The sequence below is a fragment of the Pholis gunnellus genome, assembly GCF_910591455.1.
Source record: "Pholis gunnellus genome assembly, chromosome: 18".
Classification (NCBI taxonomy): domain Eukaryota; kingdom Metazoa; phylum Chordata; class Actinopteri; order Perciformes; family Pholidae; genus Pholis; species Pholis gunnellus.
Genome location: NC_136545.1, coordinates 5,433,756 through 5,454,902, shown reverse-complemented (window position 1 = coordinate 5,454,902; position 21,147 = coordinate 5,433,756). Strand labels below are relative to the sequence as shown.

The 21,147-nt window shown below is 39.3% G+C and overlaps 1 protein-coding gene across 1 annotated transcript in view; it reads right to left on the bottom strand.

Annotated features, from left to right (window-relative positions):
- LOC306710290 (putative flavin-containing monoamine oxidase A) overlaps window positions 1–15,642 on the bottom strand; it is a 39,261-nt gene extending 23,619 nt beyond the window's left edge. Inside the window, exons 1-8 of the mRNA XM_079178729.1 lie at window positions 15,423–15,642; window positions 15,229–15,316; window positions 13,053–13,233; window positions 12,378–12,492; window positions 11,011–11,168; window positions 9,826–9,915; window positions 7,489–7,573; window positions 307–407 (exon numbers count right to left, since the gene is read on the bottom strand). Of these exons, the coding sequence (XP_079034855.1) occupies window positions 307–407; window positions 7,489–7,573; window positions 9,826–9,915; window positions 11,011–11,168; window positions 12,378–12,492; window positions 13,053–13,233; window positions 15,229–15,316; window positions 15,423–15,540 (936 nt within the window). The 5' untranslated portion in view covers window positions 15,541–15,642. The remainder of the gene's footprint in view (window positions 1–306; window positions 408–7,488; window positions 7,574–9,825; window positions 9,916–11,010; window positions 11,169–12,377; window positions 12,493–13,052; window positions 13,234–15,228; window positions 15,317–15,422) is intronic.
- Window positions 15,643–21,147: the final 5,505 nt, after the last annotated feature.

Sequence of the window (21,147 nt, the reverse complement as noted above, 5' to 3'; positions counted from 1 at the left end):
TTGGGTAAGCACGTCTGACTGGTCAGCTATGCTTATGGACATTTTTCAGAGGCCAAATGCATACTCGTGTTTGAGGAGGGAATTGCCCATAGAGTCCAGTACAGGGCAGAGCCTGTGAGAGTTAGAACCGTTTTATGCATTGTTAATTAAAGATAAACCCTTGGGGGAAGAAAAACATGGAAAAGCTGCAACAACTGTTTAGAAGACAAAGAATGACTGTCTCAAATGAATGTTTCTACATTTGTATCTTTATAACACTATTTATGCGAACGTATGTGCAATTGTGATTTATCTTCTGTCACTCACCGTCTGGTAGGTGATTATGAATTTTATCATGTGGCCCACAGGCATGTTCTGGGTGAGGAGTTCTCTCTGGCTGGGTAGGGCTGGCTGGTAGTGGATCTTTGCTGTCGGGAAAACAAAAGTATTACACCATCAATCCCAAAACAACATGCTCTTTTTAATTCCATTTAATCCACCTTCTCTGTTCTTACTTGAGATATATATATATATATTTACTTTACAACATGTAAAACAGGCTTTATTTTTAGAGACAGAGTTAAATAAAAAAAAATAAGTGAAGACAGACGGCACACGCTGATCCCTCTATTAACCAGGGCGGTTTTTTCCTGAATCATTGACTAGTATTAATGGCCTCGCTTAGAAATTCCCATGTTCTAATACTACGCTGGCTGTTGCTATGCTGCAGGGGACTAATCACAGCACTTATATCTGTAAAAGCTTCATCTCACTGATGTGATAGCAGTCAAGGAACTTCATCAGTACTATTAGAGGTACTGTATGTCACACATGCTGAGAAGCCAGCCAGCCTGTTTCCGTATACTTGCTCTGGCAAGTGAAGCGACATCTGGCTAAAAGCCATGGCTTTTAACGAATGAACCACTGGAAGATGTGAAACATCATTTAGAAACTGTCAAGAGCCTGTCAGCAACCTCAACATAATGCCCTTAATGCTAAACAAAATTGATGATCCCAAAGCTGTAAAATTGAAAAACAGTGACATGATAAGTCGCTCCAAACTAATTTGACATGGTCAGTTAGACGTTCAAATGACAGCACTGTACACATGACAGAGGACCTGTCAAGTGGTGTCATCTCCATAAAGCTGCTTGTTTTGACACCAAAGCCATCTAAGTTGATGGCAGGAAATGCCTTCTCCCTCATTATTTAGTAAATTATTGATGCTTGAATGAGACATATTCTGTCACCTTATTCTTTATAACACTATGGGTGCTCTACTGTGACAACACTGTCATTCAATTTAACATGCTCTAATCAGCAGTGACACTTTCGTGGAACTTCAACACAACTCAGCATCGCAGGTAAATCAGGATGATGTGAATAAGCAGGTTCAGAGGGATGGCAGTTTATATAACGCAATAAATAAGTGCACACTAATCTGATGCTGTGTGCACAAAAGGTGGCTCGCTGATGAATAGGGACAGAGTACTGCTTGCAAACAGACATCAATGACAAAACAAGACTATTGTTATGCATGCTTTCTGGCATCTCGCAAATCCGAGACTTGTTGAAGGCTTTTACTTTTACTTTAAAAGGGGCCACAGCATGGATTGTGAGGATTTACTCTCTGTCAATAGAGCTGAAAAAGGTGCTCGAAAAATTGCCTCCACTTCAACGTTTAGTGTTTTTGAGTGGGCGTACCTTCAAACTACTCAGGCAAACATACACAAAGGTGGTACACATGACATTGTCTGATGCTAGGCGAATGAGAGAAAATGTAAAAATTCTCCAGCTAATCAGAAGTTTATGAGGTCTAAACACTGAAATATGGATTCTTACTGACTTTAGCAATCCCCTGACTTTTTATCTAGTGCCACCAACAGGTTTACATTTGGGGCTTTTAGTGAAATAGACAGACAAATATGAATGTTAGCAAATGTTAGCATGCTAACGTGCCACCAGGTGGTGATCGAGAGGTGATGGCTTCATTTTTGGTTCATCATTAGAGTTGCCATGCTGCTGTGCACGCCTGTGAAAAACGTCTTTGAATGTCTTGGCTGCAGTCCACAGCAGACAAATGGTATACTGGTATTTTATGGGCAAACAATGTTAATTAGCAGGAATGTAGCACGACGTGAAAGTGAAGGCACTGCTCTGTTTTAATTCGGGGTAGGAACTGTTGATACAATTTTATTTTTGTTTGAAGGAGATGCACTCTGAATAAGGACCGGTCCTATTGTAATGCAGAGATTCATACATTAGCAGTAAGGTGGCACAACATGTAAGTGAAAGCAGTGCTCTCTGTATTTAAATGTGAAAGTTGAATCAAAATATTTTGGCCCTATAATGAATGAATAATTGTGATCTACGTACTGATCAAAATAGTCATTCTAGCCATAATCGTGCATCGCCGCACCTCTCTCTCTCTCTCTCTCGCCCACACACATGCATTTATATGGTTCTACCACTTGGATTTTTAAATGTGAACAGCAGCAACAAACAAAAAAAATTGTATTCAATAACAACCTATTTATTATAAAAAATCCCTGCTTTATAATTTGACCGCAATGGATGAAATCTACAAGTCAAAAAGAGGAGAGGGTTTATCTTGGATCAGACATGGAGGAGTACAGCAAGCTTCCCCTAAAGGATGGTGACACGATCCTTCCCCGCACCCATCTCTGAACTGAAGTACTCTCATTTGACAGTTTATCAGACAGCTTTTTGCATCAACCTGTCATCTTTGGAAAACGGCTGCAGGTTCAAGGACGTCTATTGGCTCCGGGGGCGATCTGTGCAACTGCTGGTTCCTGACCCTTTGCACTCTGCCTTTTAAGGACACTGCTTGCCCCAGAGTGATTTCCTTTTAGTCTTTTCATTGTCTTTCTGTCTGTCTTGTTCTTGATTTCTCCTCTTGGAATACTGTGGCATTTGAAAAAAAAAAAAAAAATTTCACTCCAATTTGTGAATGCCCTACTGGACAACGTCGACCTTGCTTTCTCAATTTCCTGTGTCACTGACCTGTGTGTTACATCTGTGGTAGCCCTTCAGCAAGGGGCTTCCAAATGTCCATTACGCTCTCACTCTGACGCTTTACCGTAGCGCACAGGCACTCTCAGTGTCTCTGACAGTCAGAGCGATGAGGAAAGTAAAACACGAAAAGCCACTCAAATCAAGACATCACATCAAAGGGATGATGATTCAGAGATGCAGCTACCAAATGGCAATTTATAAAGAGTGGTGCAAAGAAACTTTAAAAGTTGTGAGAATGGCTAAAGCTAGCTCGAGCTGAAGTTTAGTTCATAGCTGTGCCTGCATATACTGTGAAATTGGATCGCCTCTTTCAACCTAAAAAGCCAATAGAGCAGTGCACAGCTTGTGATGTAACAGCCTGTTCAGGAGGAGAAGAAGTGCTCGTATGAAAAACCTTTTGCTCGGTGTGTGGCTGAGAAAATGGTCATGCGATAAGAGAAACAGCCTTTACAGTGTGCTGTCAATGCTTTGCTTTAAAACAAAGATAGAAGAACCTCTTATACCATAACTCTGGGCAGGTAACCATATAGAAGGTACATTCAAAAAAGATGAGGCAATAAAGACAGATGGATACCAAAGAAGAAGAAGAATATGGACGGCCTTCATAAATCTTAAATGCACTATTTACCAACCACTTAATCCAAATGTTGAAGATGGATTCCTGTAACTGTGGGCACGTTACATCGCAGATCTTTTATTGAATTACGTGTGTAGCCCCTTGACACTTATTTAAATTGAACGCACGGCAGCAGCAGCAGCAGACACCATCCCCCATCTCTCCATACACACACTGCAGTTCCAACATTACTTAATAATTGTTGGTCCTGATAAGAATAGACTCACGGAGGATGACCCTTTTGGCTAAAATTGCCTTCATTAGTTTGGGAATTCATTTAACTGGTTCAATATTGAATGGCTTTTAATCTCCTATGACTAAACGGCCAACTAAGCGAAGCAGGTGGACCACAAACAGAAGATGCATTTAATTTTTGATGTAAGGGTCCTGAAAACATGTTTTATCTCAATCAGTTTCTTAGTAAAAGGAATTGGGTACATGAACAAATTATAATGCCAGAGAGTCACCGCTGTCAACCGGATCTGATTTTACCACACCCTACGCAAGCAAATCAGTTGTGTTTTTGAGTGTACTGTAATTCATTTATTTTGTTTCCTTCTTTTTAATTGCTGTTAATTGAGAATTAGAATTTTCTTTTTTCAAACTCTTGAAAAGAAGATATGTTACACAGAAATAGAGCTTGATTTACTGGCCAATTAGTCTATCACAGATCAGTATCAGTTGATTACAGTACAGACGTACTAAAAATACGTTTGAAGTAATTCCAAAACAATGTCACCATAACAAAGTATGTCCACCTGAGAGTACTATTACGTTGTATTTATCACAGAGTAAATGTCTTGGTCAAAATTCTTTGATATCCAAATTTAAGAGATCCTTCATAATTCTTGTTGTCTTGACATAATAAAAACAAAAGAACAATACATTGTTTAACATGTATTAATGAATGTTTTTCATAATATATCTCCTTTTAACATTTTCCATTGCTGAACAAAGCAGTGCAAAGCCACATGTACGATACTAGCCTGCACCTCCAACACTTGCTATGTTGCTCATCAGAAGAAATGCAAAAATACACATAGATAGCTTAATTAATTCATTTGCACAGAGTTTAAAATTCAGCGAGATAGAAATCGCATTGGGTTAGCTATCTTCCCAATCACTTCAGCTTCTTACTTAACGTTTAATCCCTAACTGAGACTCCATTAGTTTCATTCACAGCACAGCACATTCGCGGCCTAGAATCCTGACTCAAAGTGTCACTTGGCAAATCAGTGCTAATGCACTGCTTACCTGTTTTTCTACTAGTGCAAACAAGCCTGTGGACTAAACCGTGAGTGGCAGATGTAATAGTTTCCTCACCACTGCCCAAGCCTGCTGTCATTACTGCAGCTCCTCCTCCATTTAGAAGATAAATTGCAACATCAGATACAGTGTTGCTTGGCTGCCTGTCAAGTTCACTCGCAATCCGATGAAATCCCCCTTTAGTCAGGTACGACGACTTCCTGCGAGAGACGTCAAGAACTTTGGCTTCACCCACTTAACAATAAATATCCTTGCACATGCACACACACAGCCAGACAGTTGGCCTGCTGTGCAAGGAACTTCCTACTTGATGAAGAGAGACAGAAAAACACATTGAAACTAAATGTTAATTTAGTAACTGCAGAGCTGTCTCTGTAACTACCGCTGAATGTTAGACGTACAGTCTAACGTTCAGCCTAATTGCATTATACTCCAACTGCATGCTGTGAAAGCTTAATTGGTATTTGTTTTTATACAATGCCGTCTCATAATAAATATACATGGGAACCTATTTACTTACTAATATATGCACATACTTCAATCACATCTTCAAGATTGCGCGGCAAAGTTCTCATTTCCAAGCTCATTTCTTTTCTTGCATGGCAATCTCATCTGCAGCGAAACCAAACCGTTCGTAAATCATTGAGGTGAGTGAGAGAAGTGGTAACAAAAAGCGGAGGGAAAGAAAACTGACGGAACTCATTATAAAAGATGGATGGATGAATGGGGAGATAAATCCAGGAGCCAAGAACAGGACAAACGTGATATATTGGGGAACGAACAGCTCATATCCAGCAGTTGCAATTGTGTGTGTGTGTGTGTGTGAATACAGTGGGGGGTGTCTTTTGATGCCAAGCACCTCTTGGACCCAAGAGAGTATTCATTTCTTTGTTCAGTCATCCATCTACCGATTTACTGAATCAAAAGCAAGTGACTTCTGAAAGAATTAAGAATGTCAGAAACAAACATCTGTAACAAAAGGAACTAAATATGAGCGGTTATGGAGCAATGTACTCTTTACTGTCCAAGCGAGGGATCGTCTACAGTCACTATCACCATTAAAACTCTCCTTCAAGACGGGTATCTGCTGAAAATGTTGCTAGCAGCTTGTAAGAAGGCTATTACGAAGAGATGGCACGAGGCGGAACCACCGTCACAAGATGGATGGCTGAAAATTGTGAGTGAAATGTATGATGTGGAACTGTTAACTCATAGAATAAGAGCTCAAGTGGAGCGATGTCGTGAGAAGTGGGAGAAATGGACGATGTTTACGTGTCAACGATAACACAACCTGAATATTTCACAGGAGTTATCATGTTTTTTGAAGAGACAGAGCCATCCAGATCCTTTTTTTTATTTATTTTTTGTGCATGTGTTCTGTCTGCGGTGAAAAGGCAAAACAAATAAAGCCTCTCTCCTTCGCTCCCCCACTAACTAGACGGCTGCTCAGGTTTATTCACCTGCAGAAAATTAAAACAAAACATGTCAAACAGGTGACTTCAAGCACCAATCCTCCCTTTAATTTATCCCAGAGGTGACGTCTCCATCACTGGCCTGACTTTGGCTTTTGAAAGTCCCTGTCAATCTTCCCACACTGATTTAAGGCCAAAGCGTGGCCCAGTGGCATCCGAGCCAGAGCAATCCATGCTGCATAATTCAACACTGCTTTCAAACCTGTCTCATTAAGGATCCTGGCTATGGTCCATGGCTATGAGTATGAGGATTTGAGTGACAGATCTGTTGCCAGCTTAGTTCATACACAGGCACAGACCCAGTGTAAGGCCCAGCTTCAGATTCCGCTTCGGCCCCTTCAAAACCTGGCAAGAACTATAGCTTCGGCTCCAGCCTTGGCATCAGCCAGCACAACTCCTGTCTTAGTATGTGTCACATACACGTGACAAGCGCCAGCCAGACTGCAAACATTAAATCAACTCCAAGTCACTGCTATGTTACCCACCAACTGAGTTTGGAATGCAGGTTTTCTATTTTCTGACCAAGAAAAAACAAGAGAAAAACAAATGGTTTCTACTCAGTGGATTGGATATGATGGATATGTTTTCTCAAACTCACTGCCGCAACATGGAAAATGGATTTGCATTCAAATCGACACATATTGCTGTAACGTTTGCTGTTAATTAAAAAGACCTTGCCGCATGATTTTCAAAATGACATGGTTTTAAAGGCTATTATTTGGTGCAATTACAACTTTTTGGCTCTTGAGAACAGTTTACTGTCAGGGTCAATGTTTTCCTCGGTTATGACGTGTTTGTCACTTTCAACTTCCCACTGCCGACCATAGCGAATGTCAAGTTAGGCCCCAGTAAAAGTTTTGGCCTTAACTTTTGCTCTGGTTCAAAATCCAATCCAGGCAATTCCTCAGCCCGTAGCCCGACCTCAGAACAAATCTACCTCAACCGAAGTGACTGCCACATCCCAGAGCCAAAAACGATTTCGGAGAATCTAAGTCTTTATCGGCATGGATGCACAGTTTACTACATTTGACTGACGTAGTGAGAGGGGAGGATATTTGCCTTCTGCATCGGTGAGAATTTAATTTAGCGAGTCGACGGAGGTGGGAGACGCACACTGACCTGCCAAATGAGGGGGGCAGGTGACAATCACAGCTCTGCACAGGAAGGTGTTGGTCGTGGTGGTCACCCTGGCCCACTCAGCATCCTGTCGAAACACATAAACAGAAACACAGCTTTATTTGATAAGCAAGCTGCACAGATTTGTGAGTATATTACATCCCCTCTTGTGTGATGGAGCTTTTTATTAGTGTGATTTGCTGACTGAGTATTTCAAATATGGTATGCACAAACTGAATTTAACTTAAGTTAATTACTTTTCATCACTTCTTTACAGTAGCCGGCCCTATATTTTAAAGCATCTTACTCTGCATATCTGAAATTACTTTGGCTAAATGTTTATTATATCTTCACAGCCAAATTCTGCGTTTCTGCAAACCAATAGTGCCAGTTTTTTATAATATGTCTATACATTAACCTTGAGCCTGTGATACACTGATTAAATGCCGTAAACAGACACACTACAGTCATGTGTCAGTAGTATCATGTAACAGTGAAGCAAAGATAGTTTTCTAGGATATATTTATACATGAGGCAGAGTTCTGTGAATCAAACTGATTTCATTCTATTGTATTTTTATGGATGTCCATTCTGAAAAGAGAAAAAGATCTTGTAGTAATTTAAACAAATGACGTGGTAAAATCAACTTAAATGGCATTGTGATGGCAAAATGTTCTACTGTATATCACTGGGTTTATGAATCACAGCAGAGCTCTTGTGTGCTTGCTCCCTTGGTCTCACATGCACTTAACTTAAGCCTCTGGTGATAATTAAAACTCACCCACCACTGAACATTACTGTGCAACATAGAAAGCACTTATCCTCTGAGATTGTAAAACAGCTATATATTTTTGGATGCTGAAAATTTGAAATTACATTTCCTGCATTTTTTGGTCTTGACTGGCTCCTGAGTAACGTTAGGATTATTAAAAAGTATATTTTTATACACACACCATTAATAAAACAGTAAAGCATTAGGAGTTGAAATCGTCCAGCACCTCTGTAACAACCTTCAGAGCAGAGACTAAAGGTATTCCAGCTTTCCCTATTTGGACAAGCTTTCCTCAATGTCCTAAAGAAGCCAGAATACTGAGTTTATATTTTTTGATTTGTGTGTATTATTGCCTTGCAGCAAGAAGGTCCTTGGTATGAAGCCCACCCGGCCAACTGTGTGAGGTTTGCATCTGCTCCTGGTGCCTATGTGGGTTTCTTCTGGGTGCTCCAGTTTTAGCTTAGGATGGACTGGAAACTCAACATTTCCTGTAGCTGTGAATGTGAGTGTGAGTGTGTTTGTCTGTCAATATGTGTTAGCCCTTGATAGACATGACTAAATGTCAACGGTGTGCCCTCCCTGTCACCCAATGCATGCTGGGACCGGCTAAAGCCTTCTGTGAATCTGCCCATGGTACTTTCTGTATTTGTTCATATTATTACTGTTTAGTACTTGGGACTAGGACTGCAGTTAGTGATTATTTTCAATATTGATTCATTTGATTATTATTTCAGTTAATTGATTCATTGATTTATTATTTAGTACATACAATGTAGGGCCGGAATCAACAATTATTTTCATTATGGATTAATTTGCCAACATTTTGGGAATTGTTTCATCGTAACAATAGAACAAACGACGCCCTCTTGAACTAAAATCCAATGATACATTTCACTCGCTGAAAACCAGTTGAAATTCACATCTGAAAGGCTAAACCCTGTGACTTTAGTGGCATTTTTGCCCCAAAAATATTTTAAACAATAAATTACTCAAGATAGTCGACGATTGTTTTTCTGTTGATCCACTAATTCATTAATTAACACATTTTTCTGCTCTGGGGTGACATCTTCAATCTGCTGATGTCCTGCAGAAGTACATTTACCGTGATACAAATCAGAAAAACACAAAATACTCGGCTGCAACCAGTTCATTCTTGGCATTTTTTTCTTGGTGACAGACATAATTGCCAAATTGATAATCAAAATTGCCGTCATTAACTAATCGTTTCAGCTCTGCTTTGGAGCATATTAGAAAACGTATAGTCCTCTAACTGATTTTGGTATTCAATTTAGTATTCTATAGTCTAAAATCCAGCAATCCCATTGGATTGCTGGATATTCTATGCTCTAACAAACAATACATACATTATCAGCAAAGAATAAACAATACTTCAAGGCAAAGCTCTCTGCTTGCATGGAGCCTTCTTGGTCTCTCAGCTGTGGATAAGGAAGACAGTCAAGCAGAACAGACGGTGCCCTCACAGGAGACGGTCTATTTCCCCACTGTGGAAGCTGTTATCTCTGTGTCGCGCCTCATCAAACCCTTAGTGAGATGTTACTGTACTCTACCTGCCATATGGCCATCACAGCAGAACCCAGCCGGACATTCTTCCACCCGACACGTTCTGCCAGACACTGTGAAAGTTGTTGGGTGCCTCCCTGTGGAGAGACAGAAACTACACCATGGATACCCAGGGTGGGCAGAGTGCTTGACGTTTAAGGGTTTCTTCAGCCAAATCATTAAACCACAAACTCCTTGTGGTGTTTAGCCAGCCATGCAGATAATTCAGTTATTTGTGCCATTTTTATATGGACCTGCCTCATATGAGGCATCTGCTGACATCCCAATGCAATAAAACATTTTTGTTTCTGGCACAATTAGAAATGTAGGCTACATTTCAAATAAATCCTCATCAGCAACATCATTTTCTGGGAAACAATGTCCTGGTTATTCTGCAGTGAATAGTCAGTGGGAAGTTTTTTTCTAACCCTAACCCTAACCCTAACCCTTTTTAAAGTGATAAGTATATGAAAATTCCTAAAAACAGGAAAAATAAAAGCCAAACGTAAGCTTGATTTTGAAGTATAAAGGAGAAATACACACAAAGGGTCCTGACTTTAATCTAGATTTTCAGATCAAATGTATTCAAAATGATTGAAGGAATAAGTAACAACTGATGAAGCTCCATACATCTGATGCTGCTTTTACTGCATCTGTGGTGTTGCCATGCTCACAGTACTTGTAATAATTCCCTCAGGATACAGCTGAAATGCCGAAATAAGAAAATTGCTGCAGATAAATATGAGGGGAGAAAATCTGCTAATACACAAGTTTGTAACTAGAAAAGCATTGTTGCAATTTTCTTTTTCTTCCCCTTTTGGCCTTGAGCCATTTTACACTCCACCACTCTGTGGAGAGAGAAGGTTTGGAAGCAATGGCTCAAACATAGAAAGGCATGGAACCGTAACTCGCTATGGTAGCTAAGTGAAAATAGGAAAAATCCAAAACAAAACCACAACTCCAAGTGTTCTAGGTGTGCCAATCGATGATGTGTCTGGGATAAACAAAGGCTCTGTGTTTGTTAAGACAGGGATTGTACACGATGTTCTGACTCTGTTGAGGGATAGTTTTTTACAGGGACATTTTATTAAAGGAGAGAAGAAATCCACTGGGGTCTTTGTTTTTGGAAAATGCTCTCAAGTCAATAATATGGAGTTTGAATAATAATAATAATTATAATATCAGCTCTGTACCTTTATCTTGAGCTCTTGCGCAGAACCCGGAGTGCTTTCCAGCAGTGGCAGTACCCCTCCAGCTGCTGCAGCATACATGAGGAAGAATAGGAAGGACATCTGCGATGGCTCCATGCCAAGGACAGATCTGCTACACAGACCCATCTCTTCTTTTAGCTCTGGCAGATGAATGAAGACATACTGTAGCTCTCACACATGTAGTGATTCTATACATTCCCATACCATTTCAGTGTCCTGCCAAAGTGTGAACCATTCCATAGCTAACCCCTATACAGTGTAAAAACTGCAATTTATCTGACCATGAAAGTCTAGCATTGTGCCATTGGCCAGTCAATAAACCTCAACAAAGAAACCATATTAGAGGATGGTTATTTCTGTAATTAACTCATCAAATGAAGCCCTCTTTAGTCTGCACCCAATAAATCTGGTACTGCAATTTCTTTGGTTTTGAGTAAAAATCTAGGCATGATTAACGATCTATACTATAGACATTTCATGCACTGACAAAAGAAATCTACTAGCGTGGCTCCAAGAATGGCTAAACCACTGATCCACACTGAAATTCCTCAGCGAATAAAAGATGGACTGGCATGAAATTTGGTACGGACTTTCAATATTTCCAGAGGATGAACGCTAATGTCTTTCCATCCGTGACAATGTATGCAATACTTAGTTGATGACCAGCAAAATGTATGACATTCTTATTAGCCTCAGCTGTACTTTGTGTTTTGTAAGTTAATTATGGAGTTATTTTCCTATCTTTATTCTTATTATATATATATATAAAAAGTAAAGCAAGTGAGTGTGAGGAGAAGGGCTGGAGCGCAGGAAAGCTGTGCAAGCAGCAATATGTCGGTGTGCAAGCATAAAGTTTGAGCAGAAGCAGTGCAAATCCAAGAGCAAGCAAGGACCGGGTTTTCAATAATCAATAAGTCATCCTCTTTCAAATTAAAAAAATTGCACTCGAGAAAAGATAAGAAAAAAAGCTCCATAGTTAATTTGCATGGTAGCAAATGGTATTATATGACATATGTGAGCTTGTTAGCATGTCAAGTCTGCTACTATATGAACTATCTGTTTATGTAAACATTACTCCACCATATTTTTACATATCAAATAGTTGTTTGCTTCTGTATCATTAAGAATGTTAAATACAGCTCCTTTATGGATCAGAGACACATTTTTCACCTCAACTATTATATATCTTCATCTTTGTTCCTACATCACAGCCTGTAGACTCATAATTGTTCCATAAAAATACTGTATATGGAACACTGTATCAAGAGTCACGAACGTTGGTCAACATGTCAACATGCTCCATTGAAGGAAATAGAGGGTGCGATAGCTAAAGCAACTTTTAAACATACCTGCAGTCCACGCATGTTGCTCAATGTATGAATGCAGGGTCATGCTGTCCAGTTCAACAGCGTTGGGAGTCCTCCAAGGATCCTGGACGCATACTGTGGCACACAGTCTGTCAAGCTGAGTGCAAAGTACAGTTACAACACCACAGCCACACATGATGCTTTACCAGAAAAAAAAAGAATCATCCCATTGGTGCAGAAAAAAAGAAGAATAGTTGAAAAAACATGATCAAACATGATTCTGTCGGGGCTTTCCCCGCACATTTTCTGCTTCCCACTCCTACTCTAAGCACTTATCCTGGGCAGGACATTTTGTGGTACTTTGTGTGATTGATATATGCTTGTTCTATTAATCTGAAAGCACACAGCCTCATACATGTAAAATACCATTACCACAACCATTTGGGGCTGCTTATTGATTCCCAGAATGGTAAGGATATTGTTCAATAAAGCGGATTATAGAAATATATTGTTGTAAAAGCTGGCCTCTAAAGAAATAGTGTATATCTGCTGATGTGCTGTATATCATATTGTTATTGGTACACATGCAACAATAAATTAATTAAACCATTCCACTAGGAGTTATTTGGCTGACTCGTATCATTTCTAAGAATTTGGGAGGAAAGCCATGATTGAACAGAAGTGCAGAATATTGCTGTGTAAGTCTGCTTGCCTCACCTTCCACAGCAGCTGGGTGAGGTCCATGAGCACCACTGGGGATAGAGCAGGGATACTGGTTCTGTAGGTGCGAACTTTGGCACCTGGCCCTCCTGTGTGGTGAACCTTCTTGCCAATATTGAATTGCGGGAACGTCTCTAAGCCCAGCTCCTTTATGAGCTCCAAGATGTGTGTTTGGGTGCTGAAAAAGAAAAGAAGCCACTATATATATATATGCTTAGGTTTACAGTGTTTGAGGATTTGGTGTAGGGTTTTAACACTTTCAGCTGATACAGAATCAGAAATGCATTTATTCTGATTTAAGAGAGGTAGGCTTGAGAATACAACATTGCTTGAGCTAGCACTTGAACAACTGGGGAAAAAATATATGCCAAATTGTGAAGTGACATGGAGCACCTGAAAGATGCAAGTCATCAAAGTGCTGTTGAACAATGCACTTCACACATAGTTGAGCTGTGCTATTTCCAACAGTTGACTACATGTTGTAGTCCACCAGTTAGCAACTATAGAGGTGGTAACTTTAATCAAAGCAGTTTGTTCTGTGTTGTGGTCTGAATCATGACTGAAATGTCTCTTACAATGTGACTGTACAATAATCCCTACAAATATATGAGAAATGTGACACTTTTGAGATAGGCTGGTAGTTGCTATGTATGATTGTTCACTTTAGGTTGGAAGACCAAGGTGACAGCGGTCCGCTTGATATTGAAAACAGACACATTACTAAGACTAAAAACCTTGAAAGAGAAGCAAGCTGAAATGCTTGTTAGGTTCTGAAAAGATACAAAAATGTGACGTTATTTTCTACATTGCTCACATACTCTGGAGTGCTTATTGATTTGGATCTCCATTACCTGTTACCAGGGCAACAGCTACCATCCCGTGGGTTCACAGGAAAGATATATTATTTATTATTTAAATTATCTTACAAAAAATAAAATCATCTTATGCATCAATTAGCACAGGTATCAGAAAAAACAAGCTAGAGTAAACGCTTGTATATCAGCAGACCTGCAGCATACATGTTGCAATCAAAGGCCTTGAGACAGTACAGTACCAGCCTACAAGCACAACATTGAGCAATATGCATCCCCATTCTATTATTTTCGGAATTAATTATATAAGCTCTGTACTAGCCCTAAAATCCTTAAATCTCTCTGACTCATTAGACATCTTTTCAGCTTTTTTTAAAAGTAATCTTCTTTTTTAAAGACGTTCAGATAATGGGCACCTTATTTCTTTCTTTGAGTGACGTCAATATTAGGATGAGTAGGATTTCGCCAAAAACGATGTTTAGACTCGTACAAAGTAAAATCCCTCTCAATCATCAACTTATGACCCACTAGGACTGCGTGGCTGCGTCTTTATCTGAATAGACTCTGCCCTCTACCTGTGTTTCTCCTTTATATTAATTTAGCTGTGTTCGCTAAGTTTCTGACGTCAACCTTATTGAAAACGTAGCAACCAGGTGCTAGATCACAAGACAGCAGCACAGACAAAACATGAATATAACCACGAAAAACTACATGTGAACTAAGTTTTTTCTTGTGAGCACCATAACCCTTGTTAAGCCCAGAAGGAGGGGCCAACTTTGAATGTTATGTTTCCAAACCGCAACCAATAAATCATTGTGCCTTAACTACTCAAAATCTTCTACATGGCTGGAGCCAATCTTAGCTTGCATTCAGTCGGCAGGCTCAACCCCAGAACCTGAACCATGTGAAAATGCTAACCACTGCACCAACCCCTGCCCATCAATAAATACATTTGCTACAATTATCACGTAAATGAAGTTCGCTTGTCTAATTGAGATCTACATTTTCTGCCCTAATGATTTACCTCAAGTCCTTCAACACTGTTTTGATTGCGTAATGAAAGAGGTGAAATATCTGATAAACTTTCAATTGTATATTAGCAATAGCTCAAGACTCCCTGATTGTATCTCTGAGTCTGGTGGAACTCTTCTGCATTTCAATTGCTACTAAATGCTTTTCAGTATCATAAACAAAACAAAAAATTCAAAACATAAGCAGAATTTTCCTCTGTTTTTGTCAACTAGAAAATCCCTGTAAGACATAATTATATAATCAAATAATAAATATCCTTGTGATCTTAACTAGGTGACTGCTACATTGATGTGATGTGTGATTATTCCTCCATTATTGATCAACCTTACCTTCCTACCCACTGCCCCCCAAAGTCCCAGCGATCAACACCATTGGCTGCTGGTATTTCAATGGACACTGTGCGACCTCCCACCCGATCTGCATGGCACAACAGAGATGATTTAGTTAGAGACAATATCATAGCTAAAGAATCCAGTAAATTACCCTCATTTCAGATTACCGATTGCTTTGAATTTTTACAAACCTTTTCCTTCCAGTATCAGTATTTTCAACTTGGCATTCCTTTTTCTGAGCAAATGAGCTGCGCTCAGTCCAGATAGTCCTGCTCCAACAATAATAATGTCCCATATTTCTGCAGTCATAGTCGAGCTCAAGTGACTAGGTTTCTTTGTGCCAACATGTGCTCGTAAATCGTGGAGTCAGAAACAGAAATCCAACTTGTTTTCCCTTTTCTTCTCTGTATCAATCGGGTTTTCTTGCAAAGCCTGGGCTGCTTTCATAAAAGTGCACTTTGGAACTTTGAACAACTGAGCTTGTGACCTACTTGGCAGAGAATTGGCAGTGTAAACTGAAACTCCAGCAGTAAAAGCTAGGGAGAAGGCTTTAGATTTTTGAACAGTAAAAATCATGCAGATGAACATCTTTTTTTTAAACCATTAGTTAAATGATAATATAGTAATTAAGTTATTCTCTTAACAGGCATAATATGGTATTTTGTATTACCAGAATGAGTGGTGATACTGTGGAAGTGAGTTGAATTTTATTTGACTACGCTGTGACATAAATTACTTTTAAAGTAAGTCATTATACTGAAGGCTATACAGTTCTATCTATCTTTGTAGCAACTTTGGCCAAGACAAGCCTGATGTGCCCAATAACCTACTTCTAACTGTTTGGAAAGAGATAAAGTCTGATGTTTTTTTTTCAATATTTACAATCAAGGGATTTTTTTATTGAAAATCTCCAACTGGGACACAATTACAACACATCCCTTATCCATTAATAATTGACATACAGATTGAATTAATTACTAGCAAATCAGTAGCAAAATTCATGCTGTAGCCAGTGTGGCAAAAGAGAATATTATATATATAAAAAGAGTCTGAGCTTAGAGAACATATTTAGAATGAAACATGGGGGGAAAGTCCTCAATCCAATAAAAAATTAATCAATATACTGCGGGTAAAATAAGTATTAACTATTTAACCTCTAGGCCTATTTTGAGGCCTCTGATCGAAAATGTCATACCCATACTGAAAGGAGCTTTTCTCTCTAACTACAAGGTATATTTGAATAATTTAAATGGCATAATAACACAAAGAAATGTGAGCTTTGTTAAGATGTGTACATATCAGTGTATATGTTACTGGTTAATGCTGAATGAAGATAACACACAGCAAATATTGAACATTTTCAGGTTCGCCTGGGGAAAAAAGCACTTTTATTGTTGATTTGTATTTGAAATAATGCAGCAGTAAGCCTAAAAAACTCCACAATCATAGTACAACATGTCAGTAGTCTCTACATGCTGTTTTTACATTGATAAAGTGAAAGCACAATAGAAAAATAGAGGATTTGTACGGAAAGTTCAGCCGAGATCAGGCCAAATTCTCATTTTGGATGCAGCTGCTCCAGGTCTCCCATGCTAATTTTATATATTATATAACTATATATTTCACTTGTTTTATCACTAAAACAATAGTTCAATAGTTCAATCTATCTAATACAGCAGTTTGTCATCATTTTGAGAGCCTGGGTTCTCTATAAACCTGTAAAACATGGGTCACCCTCGTCTGAGTTCCAGTTTTACAGACTACAATTGAACCTTACAGAGCCTGTGATTGGCCGATTCGCGCGTGCGACGAGACCCCGCCCTCGGTAAGCTATCGATGGATAAATCCAAAAAAGAAAAGTCCCGGAGGAAAATGGAGAGTTTAATTCTGCGTGGACGTATTCATTTCTTTTCACTGCCAACGATGCTGGCTTAGCCTACCTGTATGCTTGATATGTGCAAAAAATGTAATGTTGAATGTCACTTCCAGAACAAGCACACATCATTTGCTGAAAAGTATCAAGCTAGAGATGAGCGAAAAAGAGCGATTTCTCAACTGCTGCAGCAAACTGAGCACGTTTTTTTCTCCTCTTCATAAGAGTTTGATATTATTGTAACAGGTAAAATAGCAACAAAATGTCAACAAGTGTCTTTATTCTTGTTCTATATTTTCATAAATACAACAAACTATAGTTTTTGTATATATAATATAACTATATAGCTGTGATATCAAATAGCTTTTGTGGCTCCAGACGAATTTTATTTGGTGCAAAATGGCTCTTTGGATAGTAAAGGTTGCTGACCCCTGCCCAGACAGAAGGGTGAAAATAAATCTGGACCCAATTTGAGCCTGCTGGAGCAAGTGTGGAGTACAGTCTGCAAACTACTTGTATGTTTTTTTTTTGGTTGTGTCCCAAGTAAATGAACTTCTAGGCCGTTGTTCTTTTTTATGAATGATGTTCTGGAGATATCCCTGTAAAGGAATCCTACAACTGCCCTAGTGTGAGTAACCCCTGAACATTGTACACTCATACTTAGTTACATGCACCTTACTATTCTTTGGGTTGCAGCAAGGAAATAGTGGACATTAGCCCAGCGAGGATGGACCTTCAACAGGAGAATGGACAAGCAGATTTAAGGTATGAAAGTTATACTTATGCTACCTTCGGGGGACACAATTCAGACAAAAGATCAGTTAATTGGAGACGGCTTGTGCAATTGCAAACAAAACGTGTTTCCCCGATTTGGAAAAAAAAAAAGATAGTGGTTATTTATGTTAGGTCAAGGTTAGGGTTAAGCTAGTAGTGGGTATGGTTAGGGTAAGTCTCCAGGAAATTGATGTAAGTCAATGTTATGTTCCCAAAAGTGTGCTAAGTAAACATGTAGGTTTGTATGAAGGCCCATAAATAAACAGAATGTGTCACAACATAACTCAGTATGAATCCACTTGCTCTCATGTACTCACTTTGTATTTGTTCTTTTTTTCTTAGTCTTTTTTTGACTTGCTCTTTTTCTTTTTGTCATTTTTGCATGTGTAATATAATTTAGTAGACGGAAAAACAAAGTTTGATAAAATAGAAAACAATGAAATGTCAGGCCTATGGATGTAAACAGTATTAAGTGTGTGGGGTTCCATTTGTAGCTCAACATAAAGCATCTGTGTAGAAACCAGTGTTACTATATGTGCCAAAGAGAAAAGGTTGAATATAAAATCAATCAGGTCAGGTGCCCAACATGGTACTGTGCTAATTCTGTTGTCTATCTTATAAAACAAGACCTTGGGTGTCATTTGGCAGGTTCATTTTCACCCACTTCCTTCCGAAATGTCATCGACATTCATATCAATGTGCAAAGAAGTACTGAATTTATTTTTTAAAAGGGTAATGGGTTATTATAAAACAGAAACAGAAGGCTAACAAGGGTTCGTGGAACAAGTAAGATTTGAATGTTTTCTAGCACCCATGTATTAATTCAAGCAGTGAAACTCCCTGCTGTATTCACTTTGAATGCCTGTTTCAAGTGTCTTTATCTATTTTTCTTAAGCAGTTTTTTAGCTCTAAATCATGTTTGTGTTGTGCAACTACTTAGGCAAGGCCGAACACTCATGTTGCACAATGGTTACACAATTATGTTTTTATTTGAAAAGATAGAATGGACAAGATTGTTTTCAGGCAATCATTACCTACATTCAAATGGATTTTGTAACTGTGTGCTCTGAAGAGACGGTTTACAGGGACGAGGTCCAGCACCTGGCCCTCAAAACAAAGAAGACCATTGAGTGCATTGCGGCTGAAGACAAATGCCCTTTTGCATCAATGGAGCACATGTGGAGTGTGTCTTAAGCGTTAACGGGTGACTACACCTTCAAATTCTGCTAGAGCCCTTCCTCCCAGCATATTTTTAAAATTCAACAGAGGAGTGAGGGAGCAGCGACTGCAGGAGGCGTGGCCTCGTGGCTACTTAACATGTGACATGGGGGGGGCTTAGGGGACACGAGGGAGACTGACTAACCATCCCTCAGTAGCATGGACAGCGATGTTGAGCTGGTTTTAAAGGTTACCAGCCATGACAATCTGTTTTTTTTGTTTTTGTGCGACTTTTGTTTCTCTGCTGGAAAGACAAGGAGTCTGGTGGAGCTTTGGCAGTCACTAGAAGCGGCTTACAACCTTGCAACTCTGCTGTGAGAGGCTTCCCTATCTTATAAACTATTTAATGACGTGGCTTTTTATAAAGCATCTATCTAGAAATGCTTATTGAGACCCTCATGGCTCGTTTCTTTTGAATGCTACTGAGCTAAGTGTATGTTTGTGTGTGTGTGTGTAGCTGTATGGAAGTGTCAGTGCATATAGTAATGCTGTTTATCACACTTACAGTTACTGTTTGTCAACCCTAAATATCTTGTTTAGGTCTGTGGTGTCCACATTTGACCTGTCCACCTGTTTCTGAGGATCTATGCAGCTTTTACTGCTTCAGCAGTGACGGCATCCTCAGCAACTATCACTGTGTAGGAACAGTGCAGACAGCTGCTCTGTCACAGGTTCCTGGCTTCCCACCATCATGCACATCCAACACAGGGAATACTTGCTGAGGTATACTCCATAACATATGTACTGTTTATAGCAATAAATACAACACAGCTGCATGAACGGTGTGCCATTGTACTGGTACCTACTGTGTGCATTGACAGTAAAGTTGAACCTAATCTAACTTCAGTTTAGTGGTTGGCTTGTAGCGTACGTTCCAAATGGAATTCCTGAACAATTTGTTCGAATGGTTCTTTTTTCCATATTTAAGTCATTAGGAAAAAGTGAGAGTACCAGCTCCATGCTTTTAAAGCAATTACATACAATTTCCTCCAGCAAAGGCCATCCCATTCCTAGACAAATGTTGCTTTCCAGTCAGTGTAGTTGGTTTTTAGATGGATCTGTCTCTGTAAACCCACATGAAGTCCATTAAAGAAGAGGCATTTAGTGATATTTTTTATACAATTGGAGATAAGGCTTTTTTATCGTTATTAGTAATCCATTCTCTACATGTATCTGCTGAGGGACACCCCACCCGTACTCATTTATAGAAGCTGTTTCCCCTGTAGATTTTCCACAGAGATAAGCTCTGTGCCTTTTTTTTCATACATCTTGGTGATGTATACAAACCTAGCAGGCTCATGTTTTTTGGCTGAACAACCAGTTTCTTGTCACTTGAGACCTCATGCGTTCTTTGTCTTCCTTATTATTTGAAACCACAGACATCTGACAAATGAGTCGTGCTAAAGTGGTGTATTGTGTATCCAACAAATAAGGAGGAGTGTGCAGTGGCTGTAAGTTTCCTTGTGTAGGTGGAGGCAGTTGATCTTCTCTATTTTCAAGTTTGAGTTTTTGTTTTTTTACCAAATAAGTAAATAGTTTTGACAAAGCAGCATTGGGTTGCAGACGTTTTGCTTTCAGTACAGTTCAGTCCTCATCAAATTAGCACCCTGAGTTTACGTCATCAGAAAGCCCATCTAATTGTATGGTTGCTCCACCAGTTCCACTTGTTTACCATTGGATTGCTATTATTATCCAGCTGCCAGGGCGATGATTTCCTTTTTTAAATTCTAATTTGATTCGGAAAAGTCAGAGGGTTAAAGGCAACATTAGCAGCTGAATGGCATCGCCAAGGAAACCTTGTTAACAGGTGAAGAAATCGTCCAATCAGAAGGCTTTGTGGTAAGGAGGAAGTTAAGGAGGAGCTCCCTTTAAAGCAGGAGCTGCTGCTTTATAATCCATTGCCAGACGTTTGGATGTGGGATCTGCATTCAGGTAATATCTGTAGAACCTTCCTGAACAGCTTGTTGTTCTACAAGCATGCTTTTATCATTCCTTCTAAATTTGTATACAGTTATCTACCGTTCTTATCAGTTTCATATGTCAAACATTTG